The following is a 26444-nucleotide window of genomic DNA, read 5'->3' as shown; positions in this document are numbered from 1 at the left end:
CGTGACCGTGCAGCTAGTGGAGGAGCAGGTCAGAGCAGGTAGACTAGGAGGCTGTGGGTAGTCTGCTCGGTTGAAGTGACAAGGATCATCTATGTAAGCTTTTCAAAGTTGAAGTACAAGCATGGAAGTAAGCACGCTAATACATTAAGATACTTAATGCTTCAGGACACTAATCACATTGGAGTGCAGTAGATCTGTCTATACTTTACCCGTATTGTGGTATGGACATGTGCAAAAACATGTTGGGTGATGGCAGGTAGGTGCGGTTATTAGCAGACAAGGCGGGAACATTATTCCCTTAATGCCCAAGGTCCCACGGAAGCCCCCACGTGCATGGGGGAGCCGTTGCCACCGAAGACAGCACACATGTTCAAATCAAGGGGAAAGGCAGCACAGGTGTCTGCGCAGAACCCCACACCCTAGCAGGTCACAAATCAAAGGCAGCTTTGGGGCACTGACTCACTAACCACTGATGAAAGGAAAGGGACAAAGACCCACAATCCAACACGGATCAGGGCCCAACACAGACGGAGATGGCCATGAAAGAGGATACGTAATCCTGGTTTAAGGAATTTCAGGAACAATTTATGACCTCAGTACACAACCAATTGGAAACATTGAAAGATGAAACGAAGCAGGCAGTAGAAAACTTAAAAACTGATGTAGCACAACTTTAAGAGAGAACGGACACATTGGAAAGAATAGTACAAAATGTGGAGGAGGAAGCGCAGCAAAAATGGAGAAACACAGGAACGGCTGTCCAACCTTACGCATGGACTCCAATGTGAGGACTTAGAGAACCGCTCCCGTAGATCTAACATATGGATCAAGAACATGGTGGAAACGGTGAAAGACAAAGACCTCAAAGAAGCAGTACAGCAGGCATTCAAAGATATCCAAGGAAGACGAAATAGACCGAATCCATCGAGTGGGCAGCGAAGAACGGGCGAACCAGGGGCACGCCCCTGGGACGTCTTGGTCACACTCACGTCCTATCCCCAGAAGGAACAGATCCTTCACAAAGCAAGGACAACGGGACACATACAAATGAATGGGGTGGAGATTCAGCTAGGTCAGGACTTGGCCCTATCAACACTGCAGAAAAGACGAGACATGGGCCCAGTGGTCAAGGAATTGGCAGCCAAGCAAATCCGATACAAATGGACCTTCCCATTCGGGCTCTTATTCACCTGGGAAGGGAAACATAGAATAACCACCTCTGAGGAGGCATGCGAGCGGACCCAGGCCAAGGAGGAAACTGATACACCAGAAGACAAAGGCAGCAAGCAGCAAGAAATAATCGCCACAAAGGGAACTGGACGTCAGGCAAGGATAAAGACTCTGCGGCCCCACAGGGGCATACTACAGAAATTAACCCCATACGGGGCAATGAGAATAAGAATCCAAACATTACATGACGGCCGGGGGGGTGGGGGGGAGAGGGGGTGACAGAGGGATAATCCCACAATCAGCCAATGAAACCACAGTGGGGTTTAAGACCCCCCCCTCCCCCAAAGTTATTCCTGAGTGTGCTGAGGCCCTGATGCAATGCTACAAGAGACACATATAAGGGCAAAAGCCAAGGGGGAAGACCCATCCGAGAGGTTACAACCAGATAATCCAATCCAATGCGCAAGAGAAAAAGACTGGGGTATTATTAGCATTTCATAATAAACTGAAGATACAATTATAAAATACACAATCTGACAAATCCAGGAGGTTTATATTCGCAAATGTACAACTGGAAGGGCGAATATTAACCCTGGCCTCAATATATGCTCCCAACACGGGACAGGGTGGCTTTCTAAGGGACACACTAGATAATTGGAAAGGTTTGCCACAGGGGAGGTGGTATTGGGAGGGGACTTTAACCTGGAATGGCATGCTATCCAAGTTTGGATAGAACAGGTGCCAGACCACATGGTCTCAAAAACCCTATGCAAAACAAATTGAAATGCTGCCCCTGGTAGATGTATGGCAGGAGAGAATGGGACACAGAAGGTATACACGCACTACTCGCAGGTACACAATACAATGTCCACGATAGATTACATATGGGCATCAGCAGGGCAGAAGGGGAAGATCCAGAAGACATATCTAAACGACATCTTTGTCAGACCATGCTCCACTTTGGGAGTAACTGTCACTTACACAGACAAGACCTGGGCTTTGGCGATGGAAACCCCCTACCCAGACATTCTTCATGATCCTGCACTGGGGAATACGATCAGAACAGGTATTATGGAATACTTCACCCAAAATAACTTGGTGGAGATGTTAAGGGAAACCATATGGGAAGCCTTTAAAGCAGTCACGAGGGGGCAGTTCATAGCACTGAAAGTGACTAGAGACAAACAGAGACCAATGGGAATCCGAACTAGAAGGGATACTGGGCAATCCAGGCAGAAATAGTACAGAAACCCTCGAACAAGCTGAAGAAAGCTTTAAGACATGTGCAGGGCCAATTAGAAACTGCACAAAAAGCTGGCGGAGAAACATTTACTTCACAAAACACTGTTACTACAAGAAAGCAAGAAAGCAAATAAAGCAGATAGCTGATAGCGCATAGCTAGACAGCTAAAAGCCAAACAAAACTCACAAATACTCAAAAGAATGGTTAACAGTCAGCGGGATTACTAAAATATTGGGAATTAATTTCAAGAATTCTATCAAGCCCTCTATTCTTCAGAGAAGCCCTCAGGTAGAGAGCAGGATGCATATTTAAATTCTATAAATGTTCTGAATATATTGGAATCTGGAAAGGTATCAATACCAAAGCTAAACAAACGTCCCTGGACACTTTCACTAGACCGGCACAAGCGATGGAGAGCACCAAGGCACAGTCAAAAAACGCAGACGGTGAGGAAACGCAACCGCACATGGACCAAAAGATTCTGGGGCTAACAGCGGACCTCAAGGCGTCACTTGAACACAAGATAGACGCAATGCAAATAGATATGAACCTGTTGAGACAGGATGTCCTGACGTTGGCGGAGCACACCGGAGCATTGGAGAAGGAAGTGACAACCAAAGCCACTAACAGCACAAAGTACGCCAGGGAGATTCACACCTTGAAACAAGTCCAGAATCTGGATAACAGAGCGGAAGAAGCAGAAGGGCACGCTAGGCGCAACAACGTTCACATCATTGGACTGCCTGAAGGGGGAGGAAGGTAAGAACCCAACCAACTATACTGAAGATCTGCTAATACAAGAGGTAGGGGCAGGCACGCTCACCCACGGTTTCACAGTTGAGAGGGCACAGAGCCCCAACAAGGAGACCCCAGACGGGCACCCCACCGCGGCTGATCATAGCCAAAAGTTTGAATTATAAAGGGAGAAAATATTGGAACACTTCCGCAAAGGGGGTACCATTCACAGAGTGTCAGCAACCATCACCGCGTACCCGGACTATACCTGGCAAGTGCAGAAAAAGAGGATGGATTATGGAACAGTGAAAAGGAGGCTGAAGGCAGCCCAACTCAAGTATCAACTCTTACACCCAGCCAAGATGAAAGTGTTCCACAAGGATCACGCCATGTTTTTTGAGACTCCGGAAGTGAACGACTGGATGGACACCCAGAATTTTTCCCGTCGGAACAGCGCAACAGAGGAGAAGCAGAGAGTGATAAGTGACACATTGATGGGGGATGCAAATGTGAAAGGGGGTGGGGGAAGAAGAGCATAAGGGAGGGCGATAGACACTTGGACAAGTAACAAATCACACTCTGTAGCCTAGGTCATGTAACAAATCACGGGAGCGACGCGCACAGCGCAAGTAACAGGGATACAGGGAGCGATACTACCCCCATAGGGTAGTAAGTGAGAATACTAGTAGCATGGTATACACCTGTAGCGCTCCAAGTACTGGCACTGTGCCGGGAACAGAGGGAGATGCAGGGAGGCACAAGATCCTGTATAGGAGCTGGGCTAAAGTTGAGGTTTGTTGGGGGGGGGGAGCCGTAAGAGTAATGGGACAAAGGGGGGAGCAGCTCGAAGAAAATGGGAGAAATTAAGATAATATCCTGGAATGTCAGGGGCCTGAATAACTACATCAAACGCCAGAGGCCACAGAGTGATGACGTATCTAAATAGACAAAGGATAGATATTGCATTATTGCAGGAGACCCATCTGACCAAAATGAAACTAGAGGTTGTGACCTGTAAATGGAAAGGGATAAACAAAGGAGCTACATAGTCTGCGTACGCCAGGGGGGGGTTATTACGTGGATAGCACCCTGTGTTCCGTTTCAATTGTTGAGATCAGAAGTGGACAAAGACGGGAGACTGGTGTGGATTAGAGGGTGGTTGGAAAACAAAGAAATATGCATCATTAATCCATATGCACCGAATCAGGACACCACTGCTTCCCTCAGAACCCTATACACCAAGATTAGCCATGTATGGATAGTACGGTGGTATTGGGGGGGGGCGGGAGGGGAATTTTAATTGTACATTGAATCCACTCCTGGATAGGCAAACAAGGAAATCACACACCCGACCCCAGCAGCCAAAGCCCTAAACTCCCTATTACAAACTTTCAGTCTGACAGATGTGTGGAGAGAGCATCACCCTCAAGAGAAGTTATTCACATTACTCGGCCCCGCATAACCTACACAACTAGGCTGGATTACATTTTTATGGAGACGGACACATCGTAAGAGGTGACACAGATATATAAAGCCAATTGTTTTATCGAATCATGCACCTCTGCTGGTCACATGACCAAGAGCGAGGATCCCCACCTGGAGAATGAGAATAGAAGCCTTGAAGGATGCAGGGTTTAGGGAAAGCCTGAGGGTGAAATAAAAGGAATATTTCGACATTAACATGGGCAGCGTGGACTCAGCCGGAATAGTATGTGAAGATTTCAAGGTGGTGGTCAGGGGAACAGCAATGGCGAAATCTAAAGGGTTGCGAGACACTATAATGAGGGATCTACAGAAACAGAAGTTGGAAAGGACAATGCAGGAAGGTGCCAAAAACAGAAGGCAGGGCCAGAGAGTATTACCGCACTGCAACAAGAATGTAAAGAACACTGGGAGGGGGTTGAGCAATCTGAGCTATTGGAAGTATTTGGAAAGACAGCATGCGGAGGGAGACAAACCCGGCAATCTACTGGCCTGGCTCTACAAGAGGGAAACCCCTAAGCAGCCCATAAGTGCGGTACAAGGGGATGATGGGAGAAAACTAGGTACACAGGAGGGTGTGAACAAATGCTTTCTGGACTTTTACAAGAAGTTATATGCAGATCCCATAGAGGAGGTGGAGATAGACATACTAGAGGCCCCAGAGATCACACTCCAAGCTTGAAGCGGATAGGGAGAGTCTAGACGCTCCGATAACAGAGGAACTGGACCTATTGAAAAGGCAACTGCCCACAAGCAAAGCTCCAGCAGATGGGCTTTCCGATCGAATGTTATAAAACAAGATACTCCCTCCTTTACGGACGATGCTAAATGAGGCACTAGAAAAAGGGAAACTACCCGAAACCCTTCGGGAAGCGATTATTCCACTCCATAAACTGAACAGACCAGAAACGGAATGTGGATCATATAGGCCCCTATCACAACTAAATCAGGACAGCAAGATCCTGACGGCAGTGCTGGCGAATAGATTAAAACCTATGATACACAAACTGATACACGAGGACCAGACTGGGTATGTACTGCACAGGAACATAACTGAAAATTTGAGAAGGCCTCACCATGCAATAGACCACACCCGAGAGAGCACACAGGAGGTAGCAATGGTCTTGTAAGACGTGGTCAAAGCGTTTGACTCTGAAGTGGCCTTGGCTGCTGGCGGTTCTGAAGGAGTACTGTTTAGGACCCACATATTTGAGGTGGGTCCGTCTGCTGTACAGTGAGCCGATGGCACAAGTCAAAACCGGCATGAACATCTCAGAAAGATGGCAGCTGAGCAGGGGCACCAGACAAGGGTGCCCATGGTCACCGATGCCGTTTATCCTGGTGCTTGAACCCCTAGCAGCATATTTACGTCAACAATACAGAGAAGTGGGGATTGCAGTCACAGGGGTGCAGAACTTGATATCATTTTATGCGGATGACATGCTGCTATATCTGAAATACCCTGAAGAAAACTTGCAATATATTCTAGAGGTGATGGCACGATATTCGATCCTATCGGGCATAACAATAAATCCACACAAGTCAAGTATATTCCCCCTAGGGAGATATGTAGGGATACCGAGACAGGAACTGCCAATACTATCGATAGGGTGGGAGACGGAGCATTTCCGATACCTAGGCATAGGTGTACCATCATGTAGAGGTGGAACACAAACAGAACACAGTAAGGGCAGTGTCAACATAGAGAGGAGCATGACATTTTGGACCAAATTACCATTATCCATGATGGGGAGGGTGGTGCTGTTAGAAATTGTGGCATTACCGAGACTCACCGAGCTGGCTTCCGGAAACCTGCACAGCGTTACGTTACAGGGATTGCCTCCACTCTGCCCGGTGAGGTCCCATGCCACGAATTAACCAGAATGCCCATCGGGAATCAAGTTTACTGAGCTTTTACTGTCCTTTGTGGACTGACACCTTTGGGGAGACACTGATGAGGGTGTGGTATCCTGTAACCAGTGAAAGACATTTGAAGCGATCGCCAAGATGGCACAATACCCATGCTTGATCTTGTAGCCCTGATGAAAGTGGTTCTAATTGGACGACACTACTGAAACTAGTAGGCTCTTTTTCTCATACCCAACAAATGCGAAATCAACAACTCGGTGGAAGGTCGGACATCCTCTTGGAAATAGAAATTTGAGGATGAAGAAAACCTCAAAGACTTGTTTACAATGTACAGGAAAAAATACTGATGAATGACGGTGTCTTTTTCAACTGCGTTCTGAGAACAATGTTTTTGGCTGATGTTTTTTGGTTAAAACTTTAAGTCCTGCGGTCCAGAGGACTAGAATAAAAATTCTATAAACATTCCATCTGCAAAGCAGTTTTAAGAGTGACCTGAAGATTCTGAGAAAAGGGCGAGAAAAACAGAATCAGTATTCAAGACAAAATGAAAGAAACCCCACAAATTGTTCATCTGAGATCCATGTGTTATTGTGTAAATAAGGGAATACTCAGGTGCAAGACCCCTGATGGCCCAACTAGATTATTACTGGGACTACTGCATGGGTTCACAAAATGTCCTGTATGAAATAACCAGGCGATTTTTTAAAACTATGCAGCATATGCAGGGGATTCATATGGCACAATACTAGGAACAGGGTAGCATTGTGGATACTATAAAATGCATATGAACAAGGCGGCATCAGACTGCCAAATTTTGAAGTGCATTATCTAGCCAGTCAGTTGCAATTCGTAACCAGGTGGCTCTCTGGTATACAAACATCAGAATTCAAATTACCAAGGTAGGCGGGCGCCCCATACTTAAACAAGAGGATATGGTTGTGGAAACAAAGGGGGAGATGGAAAACCTGTTGAGTCTGGGTGGGATGATCTGGCACAGAGCCTGCCAGTTAATGAATAACCCGACCCCATGGTCCCCACAAATACCGCTAGTGGTGTTACAAGGGACAGATTATCAAATGCAGAAGAATACCAGGCGGAAATGGGAACCAGTAGGCATAGCGTCAGTTGTAAATGTGTGGTTAGAGGGCCAGCCTAAGGAGTTTGAAGGGCTGGTGGCGGCAGCGAGACTACACAAGGGGCAGCATATAGTATATTCTAGGATAATGCAGAACATTAAGCGAACGTGGCCCGACACAGAGCTAACCCTGCAAGAAGATGCGGTGATAGAAACTTTTATAACGTGTCGGGGGCGGGGTGTAAAGACTGGAGGAGGGGTGTCTGTACTTCTGCTCTCTATATGGCAGAGGAGAGGCACAGAGGACCCCAGCCAAGATTCTCTATAGGGTAGCGCTGGTCGAGCAATCAAGGCCTAGCTTCTCAGGAGGTGATGCAGGCTGGTTCTTAAGTACAGTGTAGTCCCCAAGCCCCCACAAAAGGAATGGCCACACACTGTATTAGTTAAAACAGTCTTTATATACAATATTCAAGGTTATGTACACTATCACAATAACTCGTTTTGTGCTCAGAAAATCCACAATGGCAAATATATACAGTTCTAAAGTGGTACCACAATTATCAGATCTCGTTAAAGTGCATCAACTATACTCTGGTTAAATGTCACACAAATCACTTAATAACGGCAACAATAGACATAGAAGGAAAGCAGTTGCTTAGGACAATTGGCAGGATACTGGCCTCTACCGTTAGACAGTTCTGTGTTGAGATCCCCCCCACCTGTGCAACCTGTAAAGTAAAGATATATCACAATCCCAGTCCATATATTGTTCATAAGAGTCTTCTTTCCTTCTAAATTAGTTCTACAACCCCAATGTACCTGAAATAGAGTTAGACGTCGGGTTGTAGACAGATCCTTCTTGAGCGGCACCCTTTACAGTAATAGCCAAGGATCGTCGAGATCCCACGAAGAAAATCGTTGCACGGGGGCACCTCGGTGGCGATAGTTCAGGACCGCAACGAGTTTGAAGAACTGTGGCCCAGCAAGGGCGTCGAGTCATCGGCGTCTCTGTGGTCTTTTAGTGGCGGGAAACCCACCGGCGAATGCTCCTCAGCGCGTTGGTGGCCGAAACTTTCTCCGGCGGGACAAAGCGGTCGACAGTGCAGGCGAGAACGTCCTTCGATCAAATGTTACTTAGGCAAAGGGAGCATGGTGGCTCCTGTCGCCGACAGTGATGGACAACAGTGTCCGGGCACTTCTCTTTGTGATTCCGCGGCGGTTCCCGTCTCCGGTCAGCAGCCTGTAGGTCTGTCTATCAGGGAGCTTTGGCAAAGATCAGCTTGTGCACGACGGTCCCTCGTAGCCCGGGAAGAGGGCGCCTAACCAGGTCCTCTCTGGGTCAGTCCTTGGAGACACAGCAACTTTCAGATCGGTGAAGTAGAGCAGCAGCAAGACATCTCTTCCAGCAGGGCATCAAGGTAAAGCTTCAGATTTCTCCAGTTACTCTTCGTAGTGGACTTCAGCTTCTGAACATGAATTCTAGCAGTCAGAGGCCCCCAGATATACTAGTCGATCTCTCATTCATTCTGCTGGGTCACACTCCAGGCAACCAATCGGTCAGAAGAGCATTCATGCAGGCATGCAGCCAATCAGGTGCATAGTGCATGGAGGTCATTCACTTCTCTCCGGACACTCACAACAAGTTGTGTATTGGGACAAGTACCCAGCCATTCAACACTCCACACTGCATCCATACCAGTTTCGGGCAGGGCCGTCTCAGTCATTGTGTCAAACACCAGAAACCAGACATCCACAACAAGAAGTGCATATTGGTCACACACTCAATTCACCCTGGTCCCACCCACAGGGTGTACCCACAACATACAGTCACTGGGAAGGCTCCAGCCAGTCTGGCCTGGACTTCACAACACCATATATGGAACTTCCACCCAACAGCCGGTCAGGGGGAAGGGACAGAGCAGGGGCTTCCCAGGACTTTAGGACAACAAGGTACCAGGCAATAGAAAGCAAGAGGCCACAGGGGCCATCTTGTTTCCTATCAGGAATCAACTGATTCCAATGCCAGGGCCTGGGTATCCCAAAATGGAGGATACTCAGTGCACCTGTCAAATTCAGCATGGGAGCTCCTACCAGCCCATACCCTGCTCTGTGGGCCACACACAGGTGCCTAAACACATACACTAGGGGCACAGGGTTGCACCCCCACCCATGGGTGCCATAAGGCTATCCCATGGGTCTGTACACCAAACCAAAAGGGAGCTGCACCGCCAAGAATCCCACATGAACTCCTGCACGGAAAACACGACAGAACACACAATAAAAAGCAGTAAAGGACAAGGATACGGAGGCCCTGTCCCTCCGATGCATTTCCAGCATCACGGGGGAAGGGGGCACGAAGTATCCCGCATTTACAAGCTCTTGATGTACAAAATAGGAAAGGTGATCACTCAAACTAGAACAGACTGGGAGGAGGAGGTGGGGACACAAATGGAGAATGGGATGTGGATAAGGGCGTAAGTATACCACAAGAAGGTGTCGAGGAATGCCAGATTTCAACAAATCCAGCTGTACATAACCCACAGGGCATACATGACGCCCCAGAGGGTGACCAAATTCCACCAAGCAGGCACACAGCCTAGCCTGAAATGTGGGGAGGTGAATGCAGTTATGACATACATGTTCTGGGCATGCCATGAAATTAAGAGGTTTTGGAGGGAGGTGGCCTAACACATGGCAGGATGGGAAATCAAGCTAGACAGAGACCCCCTGGGCATGTCTTCTGGGGGGATTTCCGAGGCCGCGCAAAGTTAAACATGTAAGCAAACTTAAAGACCTGGCATATATATTGGCCAAACGCAGAATAGCGATGAATTGGAAGGCGCGCATAAGACCGTCTGGATATATGGCAGCAAGACCTGCAGCGATGGGCGGGGTGGAAACCGTAGTGTGGCAAGAGGCAGTGGAGGGGTTGGGCGGCCGAAGCGGCTCTAACACTTGCGGCTTGTAGACAACTGGTGGCCACAATAGTAACGTCGGAAGCAGCACCTGAGGAGCATGAGCTGTAAGGGGAACGAAACAAATATGGACTATTGAAATGGAATGTAAAGGCTATGTGAGAGATACAGTAAGCCAGAGGGGGCCGGGGGGGGAAGGGGGACAGAGAGGGGGAGACATGGTTAACAAAAAGTGACATGAAACTGTGCAGTTGCACAAAGTTATGATGAGTACCGGTTACCATGCTGTAAATTTATGTTACAAAATCTAGTAAAAACTTTTTTAAAGGCAACTGCTAGACAAGGAAATCATAGTAGATGAGGTGGAAAAAGCCATTCTAGAGTTAGCCGGGAATAAAGCACCCGGCCCAGACGGCTACACTGCACTCTTCTATAAGAAATTTAAGGACATTCTAGCCCCTATCCTTACTGAACTTTAATACTTTCAAAGAGAAAGGGAATATCACCCAGTCAATGAATGAAGCTAAGGTCCTAGTGTTTCACAAACTATGAAAAGGCCTGGAACTTCCGGGCTCATACCGCCCGATTGCACTAATCAACCTGGATGGGAAATTATATACAAAAATCTTATAAAACAGATTAACGCAAGTGCTCCTGCAGCTAATACATCAGGACCAGTCAGGCTTCATTCCAAATAGGCAAACCCATGAAAATATTAGAATAATCCACCTAGTGGAAAAGACAGGGATCACCCAGACCTAGGCCATACTCCACTCGTTGGACGCAGAGAAGGCGTTCGACCGCTTGGAGTGGTCGCACCTATTCCGCATCCTGAAACAAATGGGCATGGGAGAAATCCTTTATCAGAATGATCCAGGCCAATTACAATTCCCCCAGTATCCCCATAGCAGTAAGCGATGAGATCTCGGACAAGGTGAACATTCAGCGAGGAACAAAAACAAGGGTGCGCCCAATCCCCCTTGCTCTATGTAATCTTCTTAGAACCCCCCGCCCCCATTAACTCGGATAAGGGACTCAGTAACCCTGAAGGTATAGAAATGTCAGGAATCCCCCATAAGGTAGTGGCATGCGCGGACAACGTGTCGGTGGCACTAGCGGGCCACAAAAAGACACTCCCGTCCCCGCTACAAGAGAGAAAAATTTGGAGCGATCTCAGGCCTGAAGATAAATAGGCAGAAATAGAAAATGCTAGTCCTAGCTGGAGATAGGGAGGCGCTAAAAGGCCTGGCCTCCTCCTTGTAGCTGAGAATGGCCGACAGAGGGGTGACATACCTGGGCATAACTTTAACGGATACAGTAGACAGGCTATTTAGGGAGAATTACCCACAATTACTGGGGAGGATAAAACAAAACTAAGAGAGATGGAGCCCATTATCAATCTCCAGTTGGGCCGCATAACCTCCCAGACTGTTGTGCTTCTTCCAGGCGATCCCAATCAAAATCCCCAAAATCATACTTTAAAGCCCTGACCAAAACAATCATGGCGTACATATGGCAAAATAAAACCCCAATGGTCCTCACGGAGGCAAAGCAAGGGGGAGGGCTCCCCCTTACACACTTCGCAAGTATTACGAGGCAACACAATTGTGGGTGTTGAAAGAATGGATACCAGGGAACTCCATTAAGATTTGGGCCTCCCAAGACAGAGTGGTTGCGACTACACCACTCTCAGTACTGCTCTGGAAAGGGGAAAACAGTCCAGACACCCAAATCTCCAAGTAAGTGAGGTAATGAAAGCAACATTAGAGATTTGGGATGAGGCAACAAGGGAAGGAACACCAACACAAGACCCTGCCCCCTTCATGCCCATGTTCCGTCACCCGGTCTTGCTGCCGGGAATGGAAAAAGAGGCATACAGGTAATGGGAGGAAGCGGGGTGCACCAAAATAGGAGACATGTACAACGAACAGGAAATCAGATAATTTGAAGACTGCAAAACCCTATTGGCTTGACAAATAAAGACAGGTACAAATATGAACAACCAGTCCACTGGTTGTCGACCCTGCAGGCAAGGCGAGCAATGACCAGGGAATTGACCCAGTCTGAACTGTTCCTAACGACCCACACAGGCTCCAAAATAAATTTGCTGCAATGTATAAATTCCTGAAAACGCTTGGAGGAAGATATCCAGTGGACCTAGATGGGGAGAAAACATCAAGAGTCACAATTCCCAAGATACAGTGGGAATATATACATTTTACATGGCCTGCGGTAGCAGCCATGTAGTTATAAATTGCTAAACCCATAGGAAGAGCACTTTTTGGGCGGCTTATAGCTTTGCTCCCCCTGGACGAATCCTCCCCAAACTTTGCAAAAAAAGTATATGGCCCACTCTGAATTTTGGTGAGGTTTTGTCAAGGGGGGTGGGGGGGAGCAAAGTTACAGGGGGTGGTCCCAAAATCTCTTTCCCCCCCCCATAAGACCTAATGGAGAAAAAATAAAATAAAAAAAAAACAAAAAAAACATTTACTCACACCTACAGCCCAAACCGCTGGACGGATTTTCACCAAATTTGCGGCAGGAGCAGCGGCCTTTTCCCGAAAGCGTGCTTTTGTTAATTTGGTGTAAATGCGTCCAGAAGTTTGTTTTTTTAACGACCAAAACGCAAGGCAATAATATTAGTGATATCCATGTCCGGTTCGCGGACTGGCCTCCGATTGGCCCAAAAGAATTCACTGACTTTTGCGTGGTCCGTGGACATCGGGACGCAGCCGCTGATTGGATGGTGAGAAAACATGAAATGCGTCTGTTTCCACAACACGCCCGCCATGTTGGATTCGCAGACTTTTTTTGGGGTCCACGGACAGCGCAGCGAAATATATATATATATTTTTTTTTTTTTAATACACAAAAAAAATGCAACATTGCACTTGTCAAACTTAAACAATCTCTGGGGAGGTAAACACGTCCAGATACCTGGGGATAGACATTTATCACACAGTAGAGGCAGAACACCAGCATAACACTGAGAAAGCGGTAAAGAACATCGAAAGTAGTATGAGGTTCTGGACTAAGCTCCCCTTGGCAATGATGGGAAGAGGGGCGCTGCTGAAGATTGTTGTGTTGCCGAGATTATTACATTTTTTTGGGAGCATACCATACCCGATACCGAGGAGATATTTTATTAAGCTAAAGAGTATATGCAGGGAATTTCTATGGCACGGGACTAAGAACAGAATCGCCCTTTGGAATTTGCAGAACACGCATGATAAAGGGGGTATAAAACTGCCACATTATGAGATCTACTACTTAGCTAGTCAATTACAATATGTGGCCAAATGGCTATCAGAAGACCCGACCTCAGAATCAAGATTGTGGAGACTGGAGTGTGCCCCGTTCTTCCTGAAATAAGTGATATGGCTGCCCAAATTAGAGCTGAAAGAGCGCTCAAAGTGTTGGTACTGGGATGTAAGTTATGGCGAAGATCTTGTCAGGTCATGGAGAACCCAGCCCTGTGCTCTCCACAAGTGCCGCTGGTTGCACTGGCGGGAGGGGATGGGCAACTAATGAAGACTATTAGGAGACACTGGGAACCGGTGGGAATTGTAACAGTGGGAGACATAGGGCAAGAAGGGGAGAGGAGGTATTCAGGACGTTGGTAGAGGAAACAGGGTTACATGCAGGGCAATATATCACATAGAACAGAATGGTATGGCGGATCAGAGAGACATGGTCGGAAATAACACTAGAAGAGCAACCTGACGCTGCCATAGAAACGATATAGAAGGAGGGCATGAGATATCCAGACTATATGAGCTATTGATGTCCAAAGTGGGGAAGGAAGTGGCACAATTAAGACAGGGCTGGGAAGAAGAAGCTGGTGTACCCATGAGTGACGGGATGTGGGAGCGGGCACAAGGGTACCACAAAAAAAAAGTGTCTAGGAACGCGAGGCTACAGCAAATGGAGTTGTATATAACCCACAGGGCATTTATGACCTCCCAAAGGATAGCTAAATTCAAAAACGCAGACCGACAACCATGCCCCAAATGCGGGGAAGAAAACGCTGGGATGACATGTTTAGGGCATGTCCTGAAATTGGGAGATTCTGGAAAGAAGTAGCCCACCTGCTAGATGAGAAAGGGATTAAGATAAATGTTGAATCAGTGTGGGCATGCTTGGTAGGAGGATTCCCTAGGCCACACCAACTAAAACATGTAAGTAAATTAAAGGACTTGGCATACATACTTGCCAAACGTAGAATTGCCATGGGATGGAAGGCATGCAACAGACCTAGGATAGAAGTCTGGGGGAGAGACCTTCAGAAATGGACTGAAGCTGAAACAGCAGTGTGGCATCAAGCGGGTACTAGAGGAGGGGAGGAAGAAGCAGAAACCCTGACAGCCTGGAAACATTTAGTGGCCACACTGTATGGGCCCAACCAGGACTGGTCGAGCGACCAGGACTCTGCTGAGGACATAGGAAAAAAAAAAACCTTTGAAGAAGGAGACGCGGACCGCGAAGTGGAGTAGGCTCGGATGGGGGGAGAAGAGAGAAAGGGGTAGGCAGCAGACATTGAACGATATATGCGAATTTGAAATATTAAGACATGTACTGCAAGTTTATGTTGTAGGTTTGTTATAAAATAGTTTAAATAAAAAAAACAATCTCTGGGGAGGTGGGGGGGAAATGAGGATGGGACGGATATGGCCTTAAGAAGCAAAAAAACGGGTTGTTTTAATCCCCGACAGTCCGCATACACTCCATGTCCTGTGGTGTCCGCGGACACTTTAATGTCCTAGGACATCTGCACCTATTTCTGCATTACAGGGTTTAAGAAAAGCAGTTTTTGGACGGCTTACAACTTTAGCACCACTCAATGAAACTGCATGTAATTTTGCAATGTTATTCTAGACCTAACCCTGAATGGTTTTGCAGAGTTTTGCGGGATTCTATCAAGAGGGGGCAAAATTAGAGGGGGGGTCCCAAAATATTGTAAAGGCATATAAATGTGGTGTCAATTTGACGAATCTGCACATTTGGCAAAACGATTTTGGATCTAGATAAATGATTTTCTAAAGTTTGGTGGGATTTTCTCAAGAAGGGCGAAATTAGAGGGGGTGGGGGGCCTCAACACTTTTAGATGGCTTATAACTTTGTTGCTATTTGAAGAATGTGGACAAAAAGGTTTTGAGAAAGATTATAGACCCAACCATCAACGTTTGTGTATAGACGTGGGGGCTAAGTTATGTGACTATTGACTATTGTGACACTTGAAAAAATAAAACATGAGCGGATTTCGAGCAAACTCGTGAGGAGCATTGGCAAGGACATTAAAGCATGGTTTTGCAAATGTGCCTGTGTTTTATTTTTTGACAAGTGTCATAATGTAGGTACAAAAAAAAAAAATAGTCATATACCTTTGGTGACTGAGGTATAGCCTGTGGCCGTGGGCAGTAGCCAGATTGTCTGGGTCATGGCATAAGGTCATGATGCGAACAATCTGGCTACAGGCCAGGGATGTAAAATGGTGTTAAAGTGGGCATGTCCACCTGGGACCGGCTGTGTGGTAAAGTTATTTGAAAGTAAGATAGGTTTGAAAGGCAACAAAAGAAAATAATAATGTGCTTGTGGTAATATGGTTCTGCAGGCTGCCAAAGAAAGGGAAGAGGGGCTATGTACGGAGCCCTGCCTTCTCTTTCCATGGTGGCCATCTTTGAAAAGGATTATCCTTCCTTCCTACTGTAGGGAGAGACTTTTTTTTTTAAAACCACCCCGGCTTCCCGCTTTGGGTACCAGGGTTGCTAATGGCATCTATCCCCCATTGCAGGGGCTGCAATGGAAGATAATGGTCCGGAGTCCTTGTTATTTATTTAGAACACACTAAAGCCTGCAGACATCAGGGCACACACACAGACACTTCGCTTGGGCCGCTAACTTGGGCCGCCGGGCTGTTATCCCCTGCTGCGAACGAAAAATTGTGTTAAAGTGGCCATGTCCACCTGGGACCGGCTGTGTGGTAAAGTTATTCGAAAGTAGGATAGGTTTGAAAGGGAAAAAAAAAAATATGTGCTTGTGGCAACATGGTCACAGGGTTCTGCAGGCTGCCATAGAAAGGGAAGAGGGGCCCTGTACAGAGCACCGCCTTCTGTTTCCATGGTGGCAACTTGGAAAAGGATGGCCCTTCCTACAGCGGGACGCCAAGGAAGAAAGTTTTTTAGCACCCAAGGTTCCCGCTTTGTGCATTTCACTTTGGAATTTTAAGCCTTTGGTACACTCCCAACAGTGGTAAATAACTGCCACACCCACGATTCTCTCTGGGTGCTAGAGGTAGGCACAGCCTCTACCTCATCTTCATTGTCTTTGGAAGTACTGCGCTTTTTCTGTTGTGTAGCTCCTCCAGCTGGTGGCTCTTGGGGATGAGGTAGGGCAATATCCAATGCCATTTTAAGAGAAATAGCAGTTTAACTAATATTCTTCCAAGTATTTATTTATTTATTGCATTTATTACTCGCCCAAACCCTTGGGTACCACGGCGATGTTACAGACAGCTTGGTTAAAACATTTCTTAGAGATTGCCAATCGGGCGCAGTGCATGTGAATACAAAATAATCATACACAAAGACATTTAATGCAGGGCTTCAGTACAGTGATATTTCCTGAAGCATGGAAGGGGATATTAGTCTTGGTTAAATAGCCACGTTTTCAGGGATTTCTTGAAGCCTGAGAACGTTTGCTCATTTTTGATGGGGTGGGGAAGAGTGTTCCAATATGTGGGTGCGAGGTATTGGAAACTACTGCCTCCTGCCTTGGTTGTCTTGTAACGGGGGATGGCTAGAAGTAGTTGACTGTTAGATCTGAGGGGCCTCTTTGATACTTTTTTGGTGATGGCGTGGTTGAGGTATATGGGGACACAAGAGTGGATGCATTTGAATGTGACGCACAGGGCTTTGAATGTGACCCTGGCTTTGATGGGGAGCCAGTGATGGTTTCTTCTAATATTTGAGATGTGATCTGACTTCCTTAATCCAAGGGCCGCCCGAAGGGCTTTATTTTGAATAAGCTGTAGTTTGTTTAGATTGGCTTTTGAGGTACCCAGGTAGAGTACGTTGCAGTAGTCGAGCCTGGATAAGATTAGAGCTCTTGCCAGTGTGATACAGTTGGTGGGTGTCAAGAATTGGCGACAGAGCAATAAGTTTTGAGGTGTAGGAGGTAGAGGAAGAGAGGGCGTTAATGTGCTTGGTCATGGTGAGGTTGGCATCTAGGTAGACACCTAGTGTTTTTACTTGTTTGAGTACTGATATGTTTGTGCCATCGATGTTGATGGATGAGTAATCAGCATGTAATGCTTCTATTTTGGATTGGGAGCCCACAATGAGAACCTCAGTCTTCTCATCATTGAGACAGAGGCTATTTAGTGCCATCCAATTTTGGATTATGGCATATATTTTGTTGATAGTGTCGGTGTCTTGAGTGTAGTCTCCCGATAAAGGGATGAGGATCTGGGTGTCGTCTGCAAAGTTGGTGTAGATGACACCCATGTCGTCTAGCGCTGAGAAGAGGAGTTTAGTGTATGCATTGTATAATGTTGGTGCGAGACAGGAACCTTGGGGGACAACAATGGGTACTATGATGGGGTCGGCGGCTTCTTTACCTATGGCGACCCTGGAGGTGCGGTCAGCAAGAAAAGATTTGATCCAAGTAGTAGCTTCGGTGGAGAAGTTGAAGTCTTTCGCTAGTGTGGCGCACAGTTTATTATGGTCTACTAAATCAAACGCTGCGGAGAGATCGAGTAGGAGGAGGATGCAGAGTTTTCCTGAGTCTCTGATGGTACCCATCTGGATTTTTAAGTCAAGGAGTGCCGTTTCTGTGCTATGGTTGGGGCGGAAGCCTGATTGCCTCGTGCCAAGGAGGTCATTTTGTTCAAGGTGAGTTTGGACTTGGTTGTATGCTAATTTATCCAATATTTTGAGGAGAAATGGGACAGTTGTTCTTGGCCTGTAATTAGTGGGCACAGTAGGGTCTAGGGTAGGTTTTTTCAGGAGAGGGGTGACCCAGGCTTCTTTGATGCTAGCTGGTACTAGGTTAGTATTGAAGGATGCGTTCACGAAATTGGTGATAATGGGGGTGAGGGTGTGGGCGCAGGATTTGACTACTGATGCGGGGACAGAATCTCCTTTGCAGTTGGAGGCTTTAAGTTTGGCGATGGTGTCAAACACTACATTTTGGGATACTGGTGTGAAGTGGAATGGGGAGCTGGTGAATTCCTGATGTGGTCGATTTAGATTAAGGAGGGCAGGTTTGTTGGCTAGTGATTGTTTTTTGGATGTGATTTTTATTTGGAGTAGTTCAATTTTGGCTGTTAGTGCGTCTTGAATAGTGGTGCACCATTCCTTGCTGGGGATGGTTGGGTTCATGGCTGGGGTAGGGTTTTCCAATTCTTTTAGAATGGCAAATAGTTCCTTGGTATCTGAGGTCGCATTGCTGATCCTACTATTATACGCATTAGATTTGTAGGTAATAGTAGCTGTTTTATAGGTTTTGTTTATTTCTTGGTAGGCTTTTTCTGCCTCTGCAGTAGGGTGCTTTCTGTAGGCATGTTCGCATGCGCGTTTGGTTCTTCTTAGGGCGATAAGATCATCTTTGAACCAGAAGCTAGATCGCTTGTCTGAGCGTTTTGCCTTAGTGGTGAGCGGTGCTATAGCATTAACGGTTGCAGTGAGGCAGTTGTGATATATGTCTGCTAGGAGACAGGGGTTGTCACTAGTGATCGAGGTAGAATCTAGGATTTTTGAAAGAGGAGGCGTGAGGTTTTCTGGCGTGAGTTTGCGGGCGTTTCTAGTTTCATAGGTAATCATGGTTTTAGGTTTCTTTTGTGTGGGTTCGGAGGGATTGATTGTAAATACAATGTTATGGTGATCGGTCCAAGTAAGAGGGGAGATGGCCTCAATGGTTATGGGGGTATTAAGGGAGAGGTTCCAGTCAAGAGTCCTGCCTTTGATATGTGTGGGTGCATTAACTAGTATGTGCTTTGCACTAGATTCTAAGTATAGGTGTAGGAGCTGTGCAAAAGGTACATTTTGAGCTTGAAAGTTCATAGATCAGTCGAAAAATGCAGTTCCAAACAGTCTTCCAAGCATGGACCCGATTCCGAAGTGCCGACACGTCATAATGCTGCATGCGAGCGCATGGTCTCGTGGCACTGTCTGGAAGGTCTGTGATGATATCAGACGTTTGCGGACATCGACGGATGTAAAAACAGTGGAGAAAGTTGCAAAAAGTGTATAGAAGAGTTAGAAATGATGCTAGAAGGTGGGAAACGACAGAGTTTTAAGGTGAAACATTGTAAATTGGACAGAAGTGTTGCTATATTGGGGTAAATATGATATTAGTAAGTTGTAGGAAAATAGCATGCACTGGTAAAAACCCTTGAAATTCAGTGAAAAAAAAACTTTTTTAAAAAAAGGGACGTTATGGTTACAAGTAAAACCGAAAAACCTGAAATTCGCGCGTTATGGTAAGCTAGGCAACCATAACTCACGCCACCACCGTGCACTGCTAAGACTAACACCCAGGACATCAAAGATGTCATCACAAATGTCATTGATGACATCACATATCTGGGCCACTTGTTTTTGTTCACAGACATATCTAGGCCAGGTGGTTTTGTTTCTAGATGTTAAGACAGTCATGTTCTTAAAGTACGGTACATATGGTTTAGTCTCAACTAATGGTGCACATACATGGGGAAATAAGCAGGCCTCAAACACATTTCATTTGTATACATGAAGATAAATGATGCGGTTTCTTTCTTCCTTAATTTAGTTTCCCTTTATGTGCCTTTGATTTGTATGCATTGTGGTTATATATACACACACACACCAAAACTGACATGGGCGATACAAACTAGGGAAATGTGTATAAAGATTCTAGTCCAATGGCACTACACCCCGTAGCGACTCCACGCAATGTATGTTCAAACCTCAAATCTATGTTGGCGGGGATGCAGACAAATAGGGGACTGGAGGCATGTTTGGTGGGAGTGCACAAAAATCCAGCATTTCTGGGCAGATGTGAAAGCTCAGATGCACGGGATGTTCAAAGGCCTGGGAAAAGTGGAGGAAAGGGTTTGGCTGTGCAGGCTATGGGATCCCCGGGCAAAGCTGCCGAAACCACAGAAATAGAACTTTATGGGGCTACTAATTGCAGCATGGCTCGCAATTGCGCAAAAATGGAAACCGACAACCCCACCGTCTATCTTTGAATGGCTCCAGAGGGTATGGTCTATCACTGCGATGGAATTGATCATGTACAAGATCCAGGGAGAGTAACACAAGTTGAAGACTGATTGTAGTTAAGTGATTACATGGAACAATGGTGCCCACACAAAATAAGGATCCTCGACTTATTCGGATCATAAATGCGTGAGCTCAAACATTGGCAGCAAAGGCAAGTTCCTTCTGGGGTGGGGGCCTGGGGAGGATATTGTTCTATGTTTTGTTACTTCGAGTAATTTGAAAACCAATAAAAATGTTTAAATTAAAAAAATTCCAATACGTAACACATACTCTTATTCAATTGGACAAGACCAAGAGCTTGTGGACACTTTAGATATGAACCAGTAAAATAACAAAGAACAGATTATTCAGCAGCCAATACCTGCTACACATGATAGAGTTCAACTGAAATACAGTCTTACCTCATTGGTGTATGCACATTTTTTTCTTTGGCGCCTGAATCTAAAGATTACAATTTACTATACTGCCAGGGAATGCTTACATCGAGCCCCTTGGTATCGGTTTTGAGCCAATGACAGATATGGTTGGTTCTAACAAGTGTTCTCAGAATGTTGTACTATCCCGATAACATAACCTGCTGTCTGCACAGGTACCTAGGTTACATGTTGACTAAAATCCCAATTTATCCTCTTTTTTTGTGTTCCACCAGAGCTGGGAAGGAAGAAGACTGAAAAGCCCAGCCAGACACGGGAACTGATTGACTCGAACAATCACGACTAGTATTACCTCATTATCGAGCTGCTTTACATGTGGGCCCTAATAGCGCTGCCAGCCGATCAAGTAACGTGATCAAGTAACGTAAGTGGGGGAGGGGGCTTTGCCTACGTTATTGGTTTAGCATCCCTCCAAGTCGAGAAGTCCACCCATGCAGGGGATTATACATAGTTGACTTTACCTTATTTGGGTTTTGGGGCGGGGGGGGGGGGGTGGTCTGTAGTTAAGGTATCGAAAAAACAACTGATGTTCATGGGAAATGGAGTTCAAGTTGAAAGTTTATATTTTGTTCTGGATGCCATTCTCCAAGATTAAAGTTAAAGAAGCATAATAATACTTCCCCAGGGTCTTTAATAGATTCATGAATTTGCTAAACATTAGTATGAAAACTCTGAACACCATTTTGAGGTGAAACAAGTCAGATATATTATGATATGTTATTTTATTTATATCACGCCCATACACAAGTGTGGCGGGGCAAGGAAGGGGTACAAGAGAGGACAAAACAACGATCTTACTAGGCCCAGTGACATGGAGAACGCTTAAGTGCAGGTGAGGGGTGGAAAGTGCTCAACACAAGATCAAAACAGGTAGGGCAGCCAGCGGGTGACAGTGCATGACTAAAGCGCAGACAACGGGTGTCTAATAAGTGCAGGTGAGGTGACTGTAGGGTTGAAAATACAGACCCAAGTGCAAGGGTTGCCAGGAGGCAGTGAGTGCAAGCAGCAGGTTGGGCAGGGATCCAGGCCTGAAATCAGAGGGTAGCCAGATGCCCAACCCCGAAACAGAGATCAGCAGGGGAGAGGAAGAGAGAAGGCAGAAGCAAATAGGAAGGTCGTCTTGAGGTACTTCTGGAAGCAAAGATGTTTCTCCTCAAATTTCAGAGAGGCAGGGAGGCTGTTTCAGCGGGAGGTCCCAGCCGAAGAGAGACCCACCACCAACTTGTTGCTTGGAGAAGTGACTGGCCCCGAGGGAGTTGGAGGAGCAAAGGGCTTGAGTAGGAAGCTATTTCCAAAGGGAGAGTTGAAGGGATTGCAGACCCGGAAGCCCTTGTGGACAATGAAAAGGGTTTTGAACTCAATCCTTACAGCCAGTGGGAGCCAATGAAGAGATTTCATTGCTGGAGAGATATGATCCCTGGGCTTGAGGCCAAGGTCAAGTCTCGCATTCCTGTTCTGGATAAGTTGCAGAGGGCGAAGAGTAGCAGCAGGCAGATCGAGAAGAGGCTGTTGCAGTAGTCCAGCCTAGAAAGAACCAGTGCTCTAGAGACAGTGAGCTTCCGACAGCATATACTCCTCACTGACACCCTGGTGCTACTCATCCTTGCTATTAGCAATTCCTTCCGAAGTCTGAACTTTTCACACCCCATTAAATAATGATCCACCATTTCTAGTCTTCTTTACATTTCACAATACGCATAAGTCTTAAACTTCCATCCTTTCAAACCTGCACAGCCCACTCCAAGCAGATAGTAAACTAACTCCCCATCCCCGCACATCTCTTGCACTAAAATTAGATGTTACACTACAAAGAGTTCAAAAGGATAAATAAAAGAAACATTCTCTCTTGAATTAAAATCATATTTAACAGGATAAGTAAAGAGGTACGCCTGATTTTGTTTTACATGACACAGAAAGCTGCACTAATACGTTTGGTTGCACGTAAGTATCTGATGAGAAACTTAAACAAAAAAAAAAGAGAAAAAAAAAAAAAAAAAGTAAAAATGCAACCTTATTCTCCACTGGTCCCTCGGTGCAGTGAAATATATATTACATAAAGATAATATTTGAAGTTAAAATAAATATATATTTCACTTGACGAATAAATAACCCCAATGGAAAAGGGAATTCAATAAAGACAAAAAGTACGACCAGGTTAAAAAAAAAATATATATATATATATATATATATATATTTGATTTTGAAGAAATAATTTGCTGCGTATCTGGAGCTCCGGTCGTGAGAACCTGACCGTCGGGAGGCATAACGAGCGCGCTTGATACGTGCACCACTTCTGCGTAGCTCTGCTTACTGCTACAAGAGATCTCCCGGGAATGTGTGCTGGTTTATGTGTTTGGACTTCCGTCTCGTAGCAACAAACCGAGTAATCAATCTGAGCGTAGGGTTTATACACTCTGCGCGCACCTGTCAACCAGTACCGCCTTTCAAAAAAGTTTCCGCAGAGTGAGGGGGTGGAGAAGTTATTCCAGGGCAAGAAGATCCTCCCCGCAGACAGAAGACAAAACGAGCAACCACAGGAGGAAGGCGAGCACCCACTCAAGTCGGGGTGAAACTTCTTTTGTGCGCTACGGTATGGAGAAGCTAGTGTGGTCTGTGCAAAGTAATAAAGACATGAGCGAGCGGAGAAAACTAACCACTGCAGCCTTTGGCAGTATGGTTGCCCCTTTCCAAACACTAACAAATGTCCACATTCCCTGCGACCGGTCTCTTATTCTCTGATAAGAAAAACAAAGACTACCATCAAAAGCACATTTTAGTTTTTAATTTCTCGCGTGACAAACAAAACTCAAATCAATAATCCCCATTAAATGTGCAAATTTGCGAACACCATACTTCTTATAAACACGCTCAATATGAAGTCCCGAACAAAGTTTACAATCTATTTCCCCAATGTCCATTTGCGCCCTCTGCATTGCCACCATCAGTTTACGTTGGCCAACACTTGAAATGGCCCGAGTAAACAAAACCAAAAGGAACAACTGCCATCAACGGTCTACCAGGCTAAGAAGGTAATAGTGGCCCTTTGGTATCTGCTAAAAACTCAACTATTACGCCAAGTAAACCATCTGAAAAGACAATATGTTTTTACCCCCTCCCCTCTGAGCACTCTCGTACTACATACAACTCATGTCACAGATCCCACCTACTAGATCAATGGGCTCTGGCCAAGCAACCTCCCAAACATTACCCAGCCACCGACATGTAGGGAGGCTACTGACAGATGCCACTACCCCCCCACACACCCATTGAGACTCACCATCTACCTCAGCCCGCACCAGCAAAGACATCCCCTTCAGCCTCTCCACATAGGTTGAGGATACGTGTCCAGTGCCCCGATCGTCCCATTGTCGGTCCTCATTCAGGGTGTAGACCTTCACCCGGCGCCGCGTGTCCGTCATATTGCGATGTGAAGTCAGAGCACCCAACCGGGGGCTCTACCTTTGCACTTGGCCCACCATGGCCGCCGCCCCCTTTGGCGAGGCTAGAGGCAGCTAGTGTTGCGCTGCCGCGGGGAGGCGGCTCCCTGGGCTCTCGCGTTCCGGTCCTGCCGCCCCGCCGCAGCAGCAGCAACTACACACCGGCCATCTTGAAATCTGACGCTTTCTCCTTTCTTTTCCTCACCGGGAGCAGCAGGACTGTGAATACAAGCTGCACCCGAAAGACCTACGGCAGCCGGGTTGTTTAAAAGTCAGAAAATAAGGCCGGTGTCCAGCTTCCGCGAAGCAGAAAAAAGGAGGCGGAGCAAGGAATCCGAGAGAGAGAGAGAGAGAGAGAAACCGAAGTGACAAGTGTTCGCGCAGGCCCAATAGAACTAGCACTCAAAGCGGTCATCCAGACCTGAGAGCAGCGGCTTTCGGAAAGGGAAACCATAATATTAAGTGGGCTGCGGTGCGAAAGAGGCAACAAGAAACTTCAGGGCAAATTTCGTTTTATCCAAATTAAGGTTCAACATATTGCTGCAATGTACTCGTTTTAATGGTAGATCCACGTTTTTGTGCCACACAAATTATATACATTACCAAATAAATGATTTGGTTGCTGAGATTTCTAGATATATTTTGTATTTCAGATGCCGGTCGAATGGCTGACAAATTATCAAACCACAAGCGAATGCTTTCCGTAATACTCCATTCAAATATGGCTGCTAGATATTTTTCACTGTTGTTGACAAAGTAGATGACTCGTAATCTAGGGTCACAACTGTGTTGTTTTCGATGCCAAGCTCCGCCCCAAAAAAAAAAACAGACACCTGACAGGCTTAAAAGGGTATAACGTCAGAAAACGAATGTCGAGCAGCACGCCCGAAAGAGTGTGTGGGATACTAGGGCAGATGCTATATCCCATTCCGTGCGGGAGTTGGTAGACAGTCGTATTTTTTTCTTTTTATTCTGGGGAATGGTATAGATTTCGCCATTTATAAACAAGCTCTACAAGTCCTAAAATGGAAAGAAACAAGCATTGTTTGTTTGTTTGTTTTAATCACTTGTAATGCGCACCAGACCCGGAGGTTACTGGGCGCAACAGTACAGAAAATGCGAGACTTCCGTTGCAGGTTACAGATTATGTACAGTGATGAAGATAAATATACAATTATGACACGTTACAATAATGTACAATGATATAGGTTATGTGATGACTGGAGGGCAGAAATTATGTAGGGCAGGCTGGCTAGGTGTAAATGAAGCTGTAATGCAATGGAGTGCGGCATGGGGTAATATAATGGCCGGCTGTAGCCAAGCTAAATATACATAGACCAGGGCAGTTTCTAGTCCATTTGGTGCTCAGGGCGCAACACTAAATTGCGCCCCCCCCTCACGCTCGGCACGCGTGCTGCTCCTAAACTATACCCTGCGGTTAAGTAACTCCTACCCAACATCAATAAATCACTGTTATACACATGAAACAGGTTTTATTACATTGTGATTCAAGAACTTTTTATTAAAATAGCATTTTATTTTTCTAACAATTAGTGTCTATTTTAATTTCTTGTATGTGTGATTTATAAAAGCACATCATTTGCTTTTTGGACCCTTGGCTTCTCTGGTCCATCGTGCAACTGGTCCTTGATTCGTCACTCTCCTCCGGTCCTTGACTCCCTTGCATGCCTGCCAGGTATTTCCATGTCCTTCGTGACACTGAGCCAGCCCAGGCATTTCCTGTTAATTGCTAGGACTGGTATTTGTGTTCTTCCAATTATAAGTATGGGCCTAGAAGGACCTCCATGCAAAGTGAAAATTCAGG

The 26444-nt window shown here is 46.1% G+C and overlaps 1 protein-coding gene across 2 annotated transcripts in view; it reads right to left on the bottom strand.

The window, feature by feature from the left end:
• Positions 1-24972, bottom strand: part of PPP4R3B (protein phosphatase 4 regulatory subunit 3B) — an 820721-nt gene extending 795749 nt beyond the window's left edge. Inside the window, exon 1 of one of the 2 annotated variants that reach the window (XM_069608059.1) lies at positions 24460-24972. In XM_069608059.1, coding sequence (XP_069464160.1) covers positions 24460-24601 — 142 coding nt within the window. In that variant the 5' untranslated portion in view covers positions 24602-24972. The remainder of the gene's footprint in view (positions 1-24459) is intronic. The other variant, XM_069608058.1, reaches the window with a different exon arrangement.
• Positions 24973-26444: the final 1472 nt, after the last annotated feature.

Source organism: Ambystoma mexicanum, chromosome 4q (genome assembly GCF_040938575.1).
Source record: "Ambystoma mexicanum isolate Mex_15411 chromosome 4q, UKY_AmexF1_1, whole genome shotgun sequence".
Lineage (NCBI taxonomy): Eukaryota > Metazoa > Chordata > Amphibia > Caudata > Ambystomatidae > Ambystoma > Ambystoma mexicanum.
The sequence above is the reverse complement of the archived record's forward strand: the minus strand, read 5'-3'. Positions and strand labels throughout refer to the sequence as shown.